Source organism: Chrysemys picta, chromosome 3, assembly GCF_011386835.1.
Source record: "Chrysemys picta bellii isolate R12L10 chromosome 3, ASM1138683v2, whole genome shotgun sequence".
Classification (NCBI taxonomy): domain Eukaryota; kingdom Metazoa; phylum Chordata; order Testudines; family Emydidae; genus Chrysemys; species Chrysemys picta.
In genome coordinates, this window is record NC_088793.1 from 185,822,686 (window position 1) to 185,839,475 (window position 16,790).

The 16,790-nt window shown below is 46.4% G+C and overlaps 1 protein-coding gene across 1 annotated transcript; it reads right to left on the reverse strand.

Annotated features, from left to right (window-relative positions):
- Positions 1-14,134: 14,134 nt before the first annotated feature.
- Positions 14,135-16,556, reverse strand: LOC135982538 (SRRM2 protein homolog rsr-2-like). The gene is made up of 2 exons (XM_065589621.1): positions 15,726-16,556; positions 14,135-14,778 (listed from the first exon to the last, which is right to left on the reverse strand). Exons 1-2 carry the CDS (start codon positions 16,270-16,272, stop codon positions 14,231-14,233), a joined length of 1,095 nt encoding a protein of 364 aa, XP_065445693.1. The 5' UTR covers positions 16,273-16,556; the 3' UTR covers positions 14,135-14,230.
- Positions 16,557-16,790: the final 234 nt, after the last annotated feature.

The window sequence follows — 16,790 nt, forward strand, 5'->3', positions numbered from 1 at the left end:
TGCAATAAAATTATATCACAGTCCTGCAGCATTTCTTTGTGTTTACTTTGCCACATTTCTTATCTGAAAACTATGTCCAATCTGTCTTGATGTGAGGTATTTAAACCAAGGATAAAGATTCAGGGTCATGCTATACCTGTATCATAGAGTCTACCACTTTACTAACTTTCTTAATTCTAACAGAAGTCTTATTTGCTTCCAAGTCTTTGTTAAGTAAAAGGTAACAGCATTTCTTTAGAGTGACTTATCAGCCAAAAAAACCAATCATCTAGAGGATTACCAAGTGGATTTTCTGTAATGAGTTCATGGTCTGGGTCCTGTTGATAGGATAGTATGCAGTGTTGTTGTAGCCATGTTGATCCCAGGAAGAAGAGCTCGTGTAAGCTTGAAAGCTTGTTTCCCTCAGCAACAGAAGCTGGTCCAATAAAAGACATTACCTCACCCACCTTGTCTCTCTGATAGGATGCTATGTCATACATACAGAAACCCCCACCATCAAGGTCTCCATTCTGCAGAAAGGACAAAGGGTCCGGGCTATGAAGCATGGACCAACTTCTCACCCGGAATGATGGCACTGTGCCTTCAGGTAAGGGTAGAGTCACATTAGTGCAAGGTTGTGGGGAAGCTTGTACTTCTGCCACCTATATCAATCTATCAATATATATAGTATTGAGAATTGTTAATATAGTCATATCTGATGCATTAGTTTGGATAGTAAGGCTGGCTCTGGTCTAGTTTGTTTGACATGAGTGAAAATTTGCCTTAAATGACCTTGTTGAGTAAACTAGTTTCCTAACTCCTATATAGGACAAAAGAGGATGTTTAACACAGGATGTGCTTAAATTGATAGACAACATCTACAAAATGTGCTGCCAAAAGGCAATTAGGGAAAAGACAGGTGGAAAGAGACTGAAAAGTCCAAAGCCCCTAAGCAGAGAAATAGGTCACTTTGACTTGGACCAATATACACAATTAGCGTGTAATCAGTGGTAATAAGCCAATTAGAAAAGAGAAATGCTAACACAAAAGCAGGAAGGACAGCAAAAGTTAAGTCAATTAAAGTTCACACACACATACTGTACTTAAAGGTGATTGGAAGAGAACTAATGAATATGTAATTTACAAAAAACACTATCAGATCTGTTTTAAAAGCAGATGCTTGCCAGCCAGGGGAGCTAGTTGTACCAAGTCTTCCCCAGCTGACCTTTCTAGGAGTGGTTGCTGCTACATAGGACCAAAGACTGTTCCCAGCCTGTGGAAGTGTGGGTGCCAGAGGGCAGAAGACCACCAAATTAGGGGAAAACTGTCCAACCCCACCCCTCACGGCTGATACTGAGTATCAGGAAGAAGAGGGAGGCTGCAGTCAGCAGCTCATTTCAAGCCATGTTGTGTAAATATCTGCTTACTATCCATTTCATCCAGGTCCTATGGCAGCTGCTAAGCAGCCAGCTGTTAGAGCAACCATCTGTGGGAGCACATGCAGCCAGTCCAGGGCAAGTCTAAGATGTTTGCAGGCCTGCATTAGAAAAATCCTCCTTTCACTTGCAAAGTGATTACATTTAATTCAGAACCACTGAGACGGGGGATGCATGGTGCCTGAGTGCTCAGAAGCATTCAACAACATTCCTTTATACTGCACATCAAATATACAGCTTGTAGTAGAAAGATGCTATTCAGCTCAAATGCAGAACACTTTATTTAAGTGATAAAAGGATGATGTATGCATATGGTACAGAGATTACCCTTAAATATTCAGCATTTCCCATTGCAGTGATATTTTCTGTACTTAGCACAGCAAACACTATAGTAATGTCAAATGTTGCAGCATGGTAAATGTCAAATGACTACTAATTTAGAGCCAAAGCCCACTGAAGTCAATGAGTGAACTTCTGTTGATTTCAGGGTGCTTTGGATCAACCTCATATACTCTAAACCCACTGGGATACCTATTTCTGTTTAATCTGACTAGCCACTAAATGCACCATCACTCTCCACAAATGCAGCATTGACCCGGCACTCATAAATGTGGTAAAAAAAACAAAAACAAAAAACAACAACAGATCAAGGCAATTGGGTAAATGTCTATTTATGATTCATTTGAATAAATGTATTTTAAAAGCATCCTGTTTGCAATTCTTTAAACTGGATTTTACGTGTTCCTTTGTTAAAGGATGAATTATTTCTTTCTCTCTTCATCTTAGGCTATGTCTATACTACCGCAGTAAGTCGACCTACGGTATGCAACTCCAGCTACAGTCGACGTACCTTAGGTAGAGTTACCGCGGGGTCTACACTACGGGGGTCGACGGGAGAAAATCTCCTGTCGACTTACCTTAGAAGCATAGAATCATAGAATATCAGGGTTGGAAGGGACCTCAGGAGGTCATCTAGTCCAACCCCCTGCTTAAACAGGACCAATCCCCAGACTCTTCTTCTCGGGGTAGAGTCCAGGGTCGACTGGAGAGCGATCTGTAGTCGATTTGGCAGGTCTTTACTAGACCCACTAAATCGACTGCTGGTGGATCGATCACTCTCCACAAATGCAGCATTGACCCGGCACTCATAAATGTGGTAATTAAAAAAAAACAGATCAAGGTAATTGGGTAAATGTCTATTTCTGATTCATTTGAATAAACGTATTTTAAAAACATCCTGTTTGAAATTCTTTAAACTGGATTTTATGTGTTCCTTTGTTAAAGTACGATGTATTTCTTTCTCTCTTCATCTTAGGCTATATCTACACTACCGTGGTAAGTCGACCTACGCTATGCTACTCCAGCTACAGTCGACGTACCTTAGGTCAAGTTACCGTGGGGTCTACACTGTGGGGGTCGACGGGAGAAAATCTCATGTCGACTTACCTTACTCTTCCCCTTGGGGGTAGAGTACAGGGGTCGACAGGAGAACGATCTGCAGTCAATTTGGTGGCTCTTTACTTGACCCACTAAATAGACCGCCAGTGGATTGATCTCAGAGCATTGATCCCACTGTAGTGTAGACCTACCCTTAAGCAATTCCCTATAATATGAAAAAGAAACATGAGGTAAAATATTCATAAATCACCATTACCTTTAATGTTATCCAAGTATGGAATCAAGGGATTTGATGCAGTTTGTCTCATGTTTATTAAATATGGATAAAATGGATGTGCTTCATTATCTGTTAAATAAGCTCTTCAAAGGTAACCTTCATAAATCAAGATACTTTTAGCATACCTACCAACCAAAGAGAGAATTAATGGTGTCTTGACAGTTACATTCGATAGTAAATATATACCTCGCTCTAAATCCTATTTTAATAATTATGAGCAGTACAATGGCAGGGCGTGGGGAAGAAGCTTAGAGCAATTCCAAGGAACCCTATCAAAATTTAAGACTGCAAATCAAACTGGGCTTAACTCTTCAATGGATGAAAAGGACCCCTCACCTTGTGCAGGGGATAGATTTTTTTAAGTGCTCAGCATTCACATTAGGGCCATATTTTCATAGGAACTCAGCTCCCTTTTAGGCACCGAAGTAGGATTTTCAAAAGCACCTAGCAGCTCCTGTTGAGCAGGGTGGATAAAAATCAATGATTTAAAAAAAAAATAAAAATTAAAAAAAAAAAACACGTTTTTTTTATTTAAATGAGATTTTTTGGATAAAATGCTTTTTGAGAAATAAACTATCTAAAGATAGTTTTAATTAAGACACAGTATAGCTCAAAGATATCTCATCATGGAATAGGGATTATAAATTCTAATTTTTAGTATGAGACAAAATATTCATGCAATGTTTAAGAAAAGTTTTGTAAATGAGTTCCAATAGTTCATGGATTAGGGACCCAATCTTATGGGGCTCCAGGGGCTTCTGTATAGATTATTTAGGTTAATCTTTCTATCTACCCAATGGGACTCAGTGCTCAGTCTAGAGCAGGGGTCGGCAACGTTCGGCATGTGGCTCGCCAGGGTAAGCACCCTGGCGGGCCGGGCCAGTTTTATTTACCTGCTGACGCGGCAGGTTTGGCCGATCGCGGCCCCCACTGGCCGCGGTTCGCCGTCCCGGGCCAATGGGGGCGGCGAGAAACAGCGCGGGCGAGTGATGTGCTGGCCGCGGCTTCTTGCCGCCCCCATTGGCCCGGGACGGCGAACCGGGGACAGTGGGGGCTGCGATTGGCCAAACCTGCTGTGTCAGCAGGTAAATAAAACTGGCCCGGCCCGCCAGGGTCCTTACCCTGGTGAGCCGTGTGCCGAACGTTGCCGAGCCGTGTGCCAACCCCTGGTCTAGAAGATACTATCAGAGATGCTTCGTTTTGCACTTCTCAAACTGTGGATTTGTGTCTCCAGAGATTACATGCTTGTTAACAGCAAAAATGTTTTAAATAAATAAATAAATAAGATATAGAGGTGAGAAATAACAGACCTCAACCCTATTGTCCCTCTGCGAATTTGTGTACACAGAGTCAATCCCTTACCTCTCTCTAAAAGTGCAAAGTTTCAAAAAGTTAAATGAATAGAAGATTCTTGGGGGCGGAATAGATCTGGACAAGGAGAAGAAGTCTGGAGATAAATGTGAGAAGGGATGGACAGGCAGTAGAAACAAAAGTGAAACTGTTTGAGCAGCATATTCCAGAAGTCTTGAGGTCTTTCTGAGTGTAGCCTTCATTGATTTGAGATCTACCATACCATTCTCTCACTAGAAGGGAAAACCTATAATGGCAGCAGGCTGTAAAAGAGACCCAGTTTGGGAATATTTTAATGAAGTTCCTCTACCTGTGGGTAAGACAGGCATGCGTGCAAAATGCAAACAGTGCAACAAAGAAATGCAAGGCCTGGTTACCTGAATGAAACCACATCATGAGAAGTATTCCTTCTCAGGAGGAAGCTGCAGTGAAGATGATGCAAGGAACATGTCTGAACATGCAGGATCTTCAGGTTGGTAAACTTTTTTATTTCATACTTCTTTCTTAAGGACTGCCTGTCTTCCTTCTGGACTATTCTTGAATTCTCAGGTTTGAGCAAAAACTAGTTGTTATTCTATGGTACTATCATTTTAGATGCAGTTGTGATAAAAATACATAGCGGAAATAGGCAGATCTTCCTTTTACAATTTCACTTTTAAAGTTGTACTGAGTGTCAGTGAATGCAATGAATAATACTAAATGAGCAGTATGGTAATAATAATTAAATAACTGCATTAACTTATTTTGTTTAGGAGAATCCATCCTCAACCTACAGGATTCTGAAGACTATCCACCTTCAAGATCACCATCATTTTCTATAGTTTCCAAGTTATCTGCCAATGCTAGTGTTTCAGTCACATCATGTATGTCACATAGCCACAGTATAACTCCTGTAGGAAAAAGAAAATTTTTTTTTCCATCGTCCAGAAGACACTGCTTCCCTGAAATTAGATGAAGACAAGTTTCAACTTGGGAGCCTTCTTCCTCCTTCTGCTTTCTCTACTAAGCTCTACTTTTTTGCCTCTTCTGCTTCCCTCTTTCCTTTATCAAATATTTATCACTGCCAGTGCAAGACCACTTTGCCTCAGTGAGGATTGGTTACATCCAGAAGGACTGCTATTTATTCAACCTGGCCCTTGCAGGTGCCAGTTCAGTTCTGAAAAAATAGCAATTACTGTCTGCTGTTAACAAATACATGATCATTAGTGGCTGACTATGTTTTCAGTTCTATTCAAGATTGGAGAATGAGCGACCTTCATCTTCTAAGAGCTTAGAGTCTAAAAGACTGCCACAGAAGGCAGGACACACTGGGAAGTTCAGAGGATTAACTTGGACAGTGGATTTTTGTTTGCTTGTTTTGTGATTGGCTCACCAAGCATAAAAAAGGGGTGGGCATGAGGGAATAAGAGATTCTTTAAGGGGGACTTGAATGCAGTAAGGACAGTGGCTCAGTGAACTATGATGGGGAGGGTATTTCATGCACTGGCTGTGTCAAGAAAGAGGCACAAAGATGGATATGGGAGAAAGACGGGAATGGTGCACTGAAGTATTTTAAAATGGAAGTTGGTTTTCAGAAACAGAGGAAGTCCCATAGAATCAGAATCGAAGGGGTCGGTAATGTAATTGTTTCCTTGGAGAAATCCTAAGGTAAGTTCCTCTGGAATGGAAATCTCACCACACAACTGCCACTCAAAAAGTATGAGTTTCAGATGTGAAGGAACCTGAATCCTGGGGACCACATGGTCAACTCCAGTGTGGGTAAACTGGGCTTCTGGCAATTAACCAAGCATGGCTATTTCTGATGATACCAAAAAGCCCTGAACTCCCCATGGACAAACTCTTATCCTTACACAAGTGCCTAGTTCCCTAGGGCAGAACATCCCCTCCAACCAGCCTTGCTTACTGGGCTGTGGCACTGGAACATTTTTAGTAGTGGGGGTGCTGAAAGGCAGCCACCTTACCTCATCCACCTCGTCCTCCCGAGCTAAGGCTGGGGGCAGGGCTGTGTCTCCAGGAGGGGGGGACTCGGAAGTGGTAAGGGGCCCAAGACGCAGCTGAGACCCAACATGCAGGGCCAGTACAGAGCCCCACCGTGGGGCTGGGCATGGGGCCCCAGGAGTGGAGCCGTGGGAGCAGGGAGCCAGGTGCAGGGCCCTGGGAGCAGAGGCCTAAGAGCGGGGGGTTGGGTTGGGCACAGGGTCCCAGGCCCCGGGCATGGGGCCAGCGGCCAGGATCCCAAGAGCAGAGCCCTGGGTGTGGGTCTCGGAGTGGGGCCCTGGGGACAGGACCAGTAGCTAGGGAGTGTGGTTGGCAGCTGGGACCTGAGCCCCAGGTGCAGGGTTGGGAGCAAAGTGTGGGGCATGGGGCCAGTGGCCAGGGAGCAGGGCCAATGGCCAAGCCCTGGGAGCAGGGCCAGGGAGCGGAGTCCCGGGTGGAGAGCTGGGAGCAGGGCCCCAGGTACGGAGCCAGCAGCTGGAAAGTGGGTTGTGGGACCGGGACACAAGCTGGGAAGTGCAGCCTCTGGTGTGGGGCCAGCGGCCCCGCATAAAACCCATGGGTGCTGCAGCATGCCATTCACCCGTGCTTTCCACACCTATGTTATTGGGCTTTGCACAATCTGCTTGCTATCCTGTACTCCAGATCTGTCTGCACTTAGTTGATGCTATATGTGTTTGGTAGGGTGATCATACATCCTGTTTTGGTCAGGACAATCCTTTTTAAGCCCTGTCCCTGATGTCCCCATTTTTTTGGCAAAACTAGGCATTTGTCCCATTTGCTCTTGCCAACTTGACAAAAATAAATGGGACAATTGCCTAGTTTTGCCAAAAAAAGTGGTATGCGCCCCCCCAGGGGCAAGCAGTGATGTTTGCGGGGGACAGAAGCCTGGCTGATGTGTCTCTGCTATGTTCTGCCCCTCCAATCAGGGAGTGATGGGCTGTCATGTGCTCACTCTGCAGCCCAATCAGAGGGCAGAGCATTCAGGGCCCTAATTCAAACTCATGGGGCCAGTTCCTGGAGCCCTCTCCAGCCATCCCCACCCCAACCAGCTTCTTTCCCTCTCCAGTCTACCTCCAGTCACCCACTTCTGCCACATTCCAGCAGGTGTGCCATTAAGGGAGGGCAGAGGGGGCCATCTGCCCCCCCACAAGTTTTGTTCCACCAGCTGGGTGTGAGCCCCCAGTTCCCCACAATACCAAAATCTGAAATGATGGCCCTGCATCCTGGCCTTCTCCCATCTCCCAGGGCTGCTCTCTGGGGTCTCCTTGGTCCCTCCTGCTACCTGGAGCCTCCTTCCTGCCCCTCTGCTATCCCAGCCCCCAAAGGGGCCTTGCCCTACTAGCTGGATAACAGTCCAATGGCTTCACCTCCTGGCTCTGAGCCCCAAAGTACTCACACTCACACACTCACACTCTGCTTTGCTGCCCACATACCAGCCCATACCCATTCCTCTTCCCCCATCTCTGCTACTTGGCTCAACTGGGGGCGTGGAGGAATGTTTGTGGGGGTGTGGAGGACATGCGGTGACACCAGGCAGCTCAGGCCGCCCCGCATGTCCCATTTTCAGTTTAGGGAAATATGGTCATCTTATATTTGGGGCTAGAGGCTTGGTGCTGCTAATGTTACTGGCTATACTCAGGATCAGGGAAGGCAGAAAGGTAAATTAGAACCACCTTTGCTTTCCACTTAGTTCAGGTGGGACAAGCATGAGCTTGATGCAGCTGAGGATTGAATCCGAAGGTTTAAAAGTGCTTTGGGACTCTTCAGGATTAAAATGTAGGATATTATTATTCATGTCAACCAACCCTCTAAAACTGGGCAGCTTACTTTAATAAGCACCTCAAGAGAGAAGTATCCAAATGCAGAAGATGGAAAAAGCAACTCTGAGAAATCTTATAGCTGGAGGAAGTTTTACTTGCTACTAATGGTTCTCTCATTTCTTAGCTGATAGAATACATTTTCTTTTGGTCTTCTCAGTACAGTACAAATAGGCTTCTTATAGCTTTTGTCCAGGTTTCCCAAAGTAGTTTAAAACAGCATTGGAAAAAATGCAATGCACAGTCTGAATAACTCAAAGAAAGCATTCCCACATCTCATTCCCACTCTACAGAGCAACATCTGAATAGTGCAGCTTACAATGCTGGGTCTGTTAAAGCTTCACCTTGCTGGACATATGTTTTCTGTACATCAGAAGGGACTATTGATTAACTCAAATCCTGGTGAATCCCAACCTTTGTACTTTCTGAAATAGTCCAGTCTCACCAGATTTTTATCAGGAATGTTCCAGCTGACTGAGCATTTGCCAGGTTCCTGCAGATCTCTTGAGAGTTGTACTATCAGAATACATATTCATCACTAAACCAGGACACAGCAGTTCACCAGTTTTAGGGTTACAGTTTAAATACAAAGCTTACTGGGATATGATGGTTGGCTTGCTATGATCTTTTCTGAAACAAGAGATAAATGAATGGATGCTAGCTGATACTAACCTTTCCACAAATTACTGTCGGCCGCTGTCAGTGGCAGATATCATCATTACCATCAAAGACTCAGTCATTAGCTGGTATACGAGCTAGTGCAGAGGATGTTCCCTTACTTTTCTGGGTGGGCCCACATCCAGGTCACAACAGGGACAGGGAAGAGAGAACATTCACTATTAGGCCACTGGTGCAGATACTTGGGAACTAGGTGGGTCAGGGTGGGAGTGGGCAGAGTCTTGGCACTGCCTCCTCAAAGTGCTGGTCAGCACAGCTGATCTGGTGCACTGGGGAAAGAAAGGGCTGGTGCAGCTTTTCCCTTGGGGCATGGTCCCAAGTCACAACCTAGTCCCTACTATGCACTCAGGGCACATTACAAGGTGCCTATCTAACCCCAAATGAACACTTCACATAGACTACTTCACCTCAAGGTTAAACTTAATTCTTATTATAAATACTTTCTGATGTGCAGTTACTGCACCTGGCTCCCAAGTATATTAACCACCTCACCCATTATAATTACAAGAACATATCTTCATGACATTCAAAATACTTTTTTCACAAGGCTGGTGTTGAGAAGCTGAAGTATAATCTAATTAAGATGAGTTCAGTCTCTCTAACAAAGAGATAACTCATTCATATTACAGTTTGGTTCATAATGTTAGGATTTCTGCTACCCAAGACAGACGTGTAAAATGATCTAATACATTCAGAATGTCAAAGATTTTGATGGGAAATAGTCAGAAGTGTAAGACTTTCTATAGTCAAAACCTCAGCCACTCTATAGATACAGTTGACTCGAAGCTAGCTGCATAATACTATTATTACACTAGCACCAAGAAGACCGAGCTGCGATCACAGCCCCATTTGGTACGCACCCAGGCTAAGACAGTCCATGCTCCAGAGATCACAATCCAATCAGATAAAACAAAGGAAGAATTGTTATCCCCATTTTACAGATAATCTCCATCTGCCTCAGCTCCCCAAATGACTTGCCTCAGGTCACAGAGGGAGCCTGTGGTAGAGCTGGGAACTGAACCCAGATCTCCTGAGCCCAGTCCAGTGCCTTAATCACCAGGCAATTCCTTCATATAAAGTTACTGAGTCGGTCAGAGTGTTCACTGACCAGTGGTGCACAGCCTTGTAGCTGGGGTTGGAATAGCAAGTTCTATGCCCCATCTGGCATCTTGCTGATAGTGCTCCAGCTCAGTGATGGTCTCTCTTACCAAAACCCAGCAGCCCTCTGACCAGGTCACAATTTAGCCCTACCCTTTCAGGGTAGGAGTCCTAGAAATAAGAGTCCAGGTGTTCTTACAAAAAGGATCCTCAGCCCCAACTTTGGCTAGAAGGACCCAGGCTGTCCCACTACATGGGGTTCCAGTGCAGTGATGCTATAACCAGCAGCCAAGGTCTGCTCCTTCAGACTCTGTGCTGATGCCTCCCTGTACTTCTTCCTACTTCAGCCTGTCAGCAGACCCCTGCCACAGCTTTTCTAAGTTCATCTTTCTCTCGGGGCCAAGACTCTAAGGTCCCTCCCCCAGAATCTTCTAAGAAACGCCCAAACCATAAAGTATAAACATAAGCTCATTTCTGCCCTCCTTGGCTATAACCTTACACCCCCCTGAACTTCTCTCTGCTCTGTTCCCCAATTAAATGTTTCTCAGGACTCGGTCCCTGGAAGCTCAGCTCATGCCCTATTATCAGGATTCATCATAGGTACCTGCTCCAAGTTAAGCAACCTTATCAGTAAACCTGGAAAGCAGCCAGAACTGCATGAAGGAAGCAAGAAGAAAAGAAATAGGGCAGACTTCAAAATAGCTGCGATATCTGTATACCAATGAAAGGAATAGGGGAACAAGCAGGATGAACTGGAATTCATGGTATACAAAGAAAAATACAACTTAATTGGCATTACATAGACTTGGTGGGATAATTACCATGATTGGAGTACCAGCACTGAGGGAGATAACTTGTTCTGGAAGGATAGATATGGGGGGAAAAGGAGGAGGAATTGCACTGTGTGTCAAGAATGTATACACTTGCTCCAAAGTTCAAGAGGAAGGAGTGACAGACCTACTGAGACTCTTTGGATGAGAATAAAAAGGGAAAAGAATAGTAGTGAGGTTATGGTGGGGGCCTACTATATAGATAACCAAATAGGGAAGAGGAAGTAGATGAGGAATTCTACAAGCAGGTAACAAGATTAGCTAACACACATGAACTAGTATTAATGGGGGATTTTAACTTACCTGATGTCTGTTGGAAGACTATTAAAGCAAATCATAATAAATCTTGCAAGTTCTTAGCATGTGTAAGGGACAACTTTCTAATTCAGAAAGTTGAGGAAACAACTAGGGGGTATCCATTTTGGATCTGATTTTGACCAGCTGGGGTGAATTAATTGCAAATGTGAAGATGGTCGGGAAATTGGGAGGAAGAGATCGTTATGGATGATCTATGAATATGGGGAAAGCGATGGATGTGATATATCTTGACTTTAGCAAAGCTTTTGATACAATCTCCCACAGTATTCTTGCCAGCAAGCTAAAAAGTATGGATTGGATGAATGGCCTATAAGGTGGATAGAAAGCTGGCTAGATTGTTGGGCTCAATGGGTAGTGATCAATGGCTCGATGTCTAGTTGACAGCCGGTATCAAGCGGAGTGCCCCAAGGATCAGTCCTGGGGCCAGTTTTGTTCAAAATCTTTATTAATGATCTGGACGATGGGATAGATTGCACCTCAGCAAGTTCACAGATGACACTAAGATGGGGGGAGAGATAGATACGCTGGAGGGTAGGGATAGGGTCCAGAGTGACCTAGACAAATTGGAGGATTGGGCCAAAAGAAATCTGATGAGGTTCAACAAGGACAAGTGCAGAGTCCTGCACTTAGGAAGAAAGAATCCCATGCACCGCTACAGGCTGGGGACCAACTGGCTAAGCGGCAGTTCTGCAGAAAAGGACCTGGGGATTACAGTGGATGAGAAGCTGGATATGCGTCAGCAGTGTGCCCTTGTGGCCAAGAAGGCTAATGGCATATTGGGCTGCATTAGTAGGAGCATTACCAACAGATCGAGGGAAGTGATTATTCCCCTCTATTTGGCACTGTTGAGGCCACATCTGGAGTATTGCATCCAGTTTTGGGCCCTCCACTACAGAAAGGATGTGGCAAAATTGGAGAGTCCAGTGGAGGGCAACAAAAATGCTCTGGGGGCTGGGGCACATGACTTACAAGGAGAGGCTGAGGGAACTGGGCTTCTTTAGTCTGCAGAAGAGAAGAGTGAGGGGGCGATTTGATAGCAGGCTTCAACTACTTAGAATGGAGCTCGGCTATTCTCAATGGTGGCAGATGACAGAACAAGGAGCAATGGTCTCAAGTTGCAGTGGGAGAGGTCTAGGTTGGATATTAAGGGTATGTCTACACTACGGGATTAATCCGAATTTATATAATTCGAATTTGGGAAACAGATTGTATAAAGTCGAAATGTATGCGGCCACACTAAGCACATTAATTCGGCGGTGTGCGTCCAAGTACCGGGGCTAGCATTGATTTCTGCAGCGTTGCACTCTGGGTAGCTATCCCATAGCTATCCCATAGTTCCCGCAGTCTCCCGCGCCCATTGGAATTCTGGGTTGAGATCCCAGTGCCTGATGGGACAAAAAACATCATCGCAGGTGGTTCTGGGTACAGCCTCACCTCCTCCCTCCCTCCCTCCCTGCATGAAAGCAACAGACGGCAGACAACCATTTCGCGCCTTTTTTCCTGGGTGAGCACTGCAGACTCCATACCACGGCAAGCATGGAGCCCGCTCAGCTCAAGACAGCAGTCATGAACATTGTAAACACCTCGCGCGTTCTCGTGGAGTTTATGCTGAGCCAGGACCAGAAAAACGAGGCGAGGAGGCAGCGGCGGCGGCAGCGCAGCGACAAGCATGATGAGGACATGGACATGGACACGGACACAGAATTCTGTGAAACCACGGGCCCCGGTGCTTTGGAGATCATGTTGTTAATGGGGCAGGTTCTATCCATGGAACGCCGATTCTGGGCAAGGGAAACAAGCACAGACTGGTGGGACCGCATAGTGTTGCAGGTCTGGGACGATTCCCAGTGGCTGCGGAACTTTCGCATGCGTAAGGGCACTTTCATGGAACTTTGTGACTTGCTGTCCCCTGCCCTGAAACGCCAGAATACCAAGATGAGAGCAGCCCTCACAGTTGAGAAGCGCGTGGCGATAGCCCTGTGGAAGCTTGCAACGCCAGACAGCTACCGGTCAGTCGGGAATCAATTTGGAGTGGGCAAATCTACGGTGGGGGCTGCTGTGATGCAAGTAGCCAAAGCAATCACTCAGGTGCTGCTACGAAAGTTAGTGACTCTGGGAAATGTGCAGACCATAGTGGATGGCTTTGCTGCAATGGGATTCCCTAACTGTGGTGGGGCGATAGATGGAACCCATATCCCTATCTTGGCACCTGAGCACCAAGCCACCGAGTACATAAACCGCAAGGGGTACTTTTCAATGGTGCTGCAAGCACTTGTGGATCACAAGGGACGTTTCACCAACATCAACGCGGGCTGGGCGGGAAGGGTTCATGACGCTCGCGTCTTCAGGAACACTACTCTGTTTAAAGGGCTGCAGCAAGGGACTTACTTTCCGGACCAGAAAATAACCGTTGGGGATGTTGAAATGCCAATAGTTATTCTTGGGGACCCAGCCTACCCCTTAATGCCATGGCTCATGAAGCCATACACAGGCAGCCTGGACAGGAGTCAGGAGCTGTTCAACTACAGGCTGAGCAAGTGCAGAATGGTGGTAGAATGTGCATTTGGCCGTTTAAAAGGTCGCTGGCGTTCATTATTGACTCGCTCTGACCTCAGCCAAAGAAATCTCCCCATTGTTATTTCTGCTTGCTGCGTGCTCCACAATCTCTGTGAAAGTAAGGGGGAGACCTTTATGGCGGGGTGGGAGGCTGAGGCAAATCGCCTGGCTGCTGATTACGCGCAGCCAGACACCAGGGCCATTAGAAGAGCACACCGGGAAGCGCTGTGCATCAGAGAAGCTTTGAAAACCAGTTTCATGACTGGCCAGGCTACAGTGTGAAATATCTGTTTGTTTCTCCTTCATGAAAACCTGCCCCCTTTATTGACTGATTTTCTGTAAGGAACCCACCCTCCCCCTTCCCCCAGCTTGCTTTCAAATCAAATAAAGTCACTATCATTTTAAAAATCATTTATTCTTTATTAATAGATTAGAAAAAGAGGGAGGGAACCCAGGTGGGATTTGGGAGGAGGATCGGTGGGAAGGAAAAGGCCACTAAAAAAAGGTTAAAAAAATGACAGCCTTTTGCTTGGGCTGTCCACTGGGGTGGAATGGGAAGGTGTACGGAGCCTCCCCCCCCCGCGTTCTTACACGTCTGGGTGAGGAGGATATGGAACATGGGGAGCGGGGAGGGGGGTACAGGGGCTGTAGCGGCAGTCTGTTTTCCTGCAGCCGTTCCTGAAGCTCCACCAGACGCTGGAGCATGTCTGTTTGCTCACGCAGCAGCCCCAGCGTTGCATCCTGCCTCCTCTGATCTTCCTGCCGCCACCTCTCATCTCGAGCGTCTCTCCTCTCCTCACGTTGGTCCCTCCTGTCCTCACGTTGGTCCCTCATGTCCTCACGTTGGTCCCTCCTGTCCTCACGTTCACTGGCTTCTTTCCTATACTTTGAAACCGTTTCCTTCCACTCATTCAGATGAGCTCTGTCACTGCGGCTGGATTCCATAATTTCTGCAAACATCTCGTCTCGCGTCTTCTTCTTGCGACACCTTATCTGTGATAGCCTTCGGGATGGAGGAGGGAGGCTTGAGGAATTTGCAGCTGCTGTAGGGAGGGGAAAAAAGAGAATTGTTTAAAAAGATACATTTTGCAGAACAATGCTTATACTCTTTCACGGTGATCAACACTATTCACATTACATAGCACATGTGATTTCTGTGCAAGGTCGCATTTTGCCTCTTAATACTGAGTGCCTGTGGCTTTGCTGCTAGAGATCACAGGTCCGGGCAACAGAATTTGGCTTGCATGCGGCCATGGTAAGCCATTGTCTTACGGCTTCTGCGCCCTCCTTTCCCACATACCAAGCAAAGCCCGTAGAGTGCTGCGGTTTTTCTGTTAACATTCAGCAGCAGCAGAAAACAAACTAACCACCCCCCCCCGCCATGAATTCTCTGGGATGATCGCTGTACCCCTCCCCCCACCGCGTGGCTGGTAACAGGGAAGATCCCTGCTAGCCAAATGCGAAAAGCTCAGGGCCAATTTCCCATCTGCGCTTGGCTAACTGCAGGGAAGGATTTATTTTCAGCCACAGGCAAACAGCCCAGTAGGAACGGCCACCTCTGTCCCCTTAATTAAGTTCCCGTATTTCAACCAGGTTACCATGAGTGATATCACTCTCCTGAGGATTACACAACAAGATAAAGAACGGATGTTGCTTGAATGCTAGCAAACACCAGGACCATATGCTGCCAGGCTCTGTCAGGCAATGATACCAGATTACTTGCTGCAAGCATGGCGTGGTCAAGTGTCCTACCATGGAGGACGGAATAAGGATGCACTGCCCAGAAACCTTGTGGCAAGGCTTTTGGAGTACCTCCAGGAGATCTTCATGGAGATGTCCCTGGAGGATTTCCGCTTCATCCCCAGACACGTTAACAGACTTTTCCAGTAGCTGAACTGACCGCGAATGCATCCCAAGTCCTCAGGGAAAAGTAATCATTAAAAACCGTTTGCTTTTAAAACAAGTTTTATATTTTAAAAGGTAAACTCACCTGAGGTCCCTTCCATGGGGTCAGGGTCTTGGATACTGGCTTGGGAGGGTTGGGAGGGTACTTCAGTCAGGCTGAGAAAAAGATCCTGGCTGTTGGGGAGAACGGAGTGCTGTGTGTTCTCTGCAAGCTCATCCTCCTCCTCCTCCTCCTCCTCTCCCCCATCGGCAGAATCCTCAGGTGTAGCTGATGAGACTATCCCCGACCCGGAATCCACAATCACAGGTGGGGTAGTGGTGGCGGCCCCCCCTAGAATTGCATGCAGCTCGGCGTAGAAGCAGCATGTCCGCGGCTCTGACCCAGAGCGACCGTTTGCCTCCTTTGTTTTTTGATAGGCTTGTCTGAGCTCCTTGACTTTCACGCGGCACTGATCTGAGTCCCTGTTGTGGCCTCTCTCCATCATGCCCTTGGAGATTTTTTCAAAAGTTTTGGCATTTCGTCTTTTAGAACGAAGTTCTGCTAGCACTGAATCCTCTCCCCATATAGCGATCAGATCCAGTACCTCCCTCACGGTCCATGCTGGTGCTCTTTTTCGATTATCGGCCTGCATGGTTACCTGTGCTGATGAGCTATCTGTGGTCACCTGTGCTCTCCATGCTGGGCAAACAGGAAATGAAATTCAAATGTTCGCGGGGCTTTTCCTGTCTACCTGGCCAGTGCATCCGCGTTTAGATTGCTGTCCAGAGCGGTCACAATGATGCACTGTGGGATAGCTCCCGGAGGCTAATACCATCGAATTGCGGCCACACTATCCCTAATTCGAAATGTTAAAATCGATTTTGGCGCTACTCCGCTCGTCGGGGTGGAGTACAGAAATCGATTTAAAGGGCCCTTTATTTCGAAATAAATGGAGTCGTTGTGTGGACGGTTGCAGGGTAAATTTGAATTAATGCTGATAAAACCGAATTAAAGTCGTAGTGTAGACCAGGCCTAAGAAACACTATTTCACTGGGAGGGTGGTGAATCACTGGAATGGGTTACCTAGGGAGGTGGTGGAATCTCCATCGTTAGAGGTTTTTAAGGCCCGGCTTGAGGAAGCCCTGGCTGGGATGATTTAGTTGGTGTTGG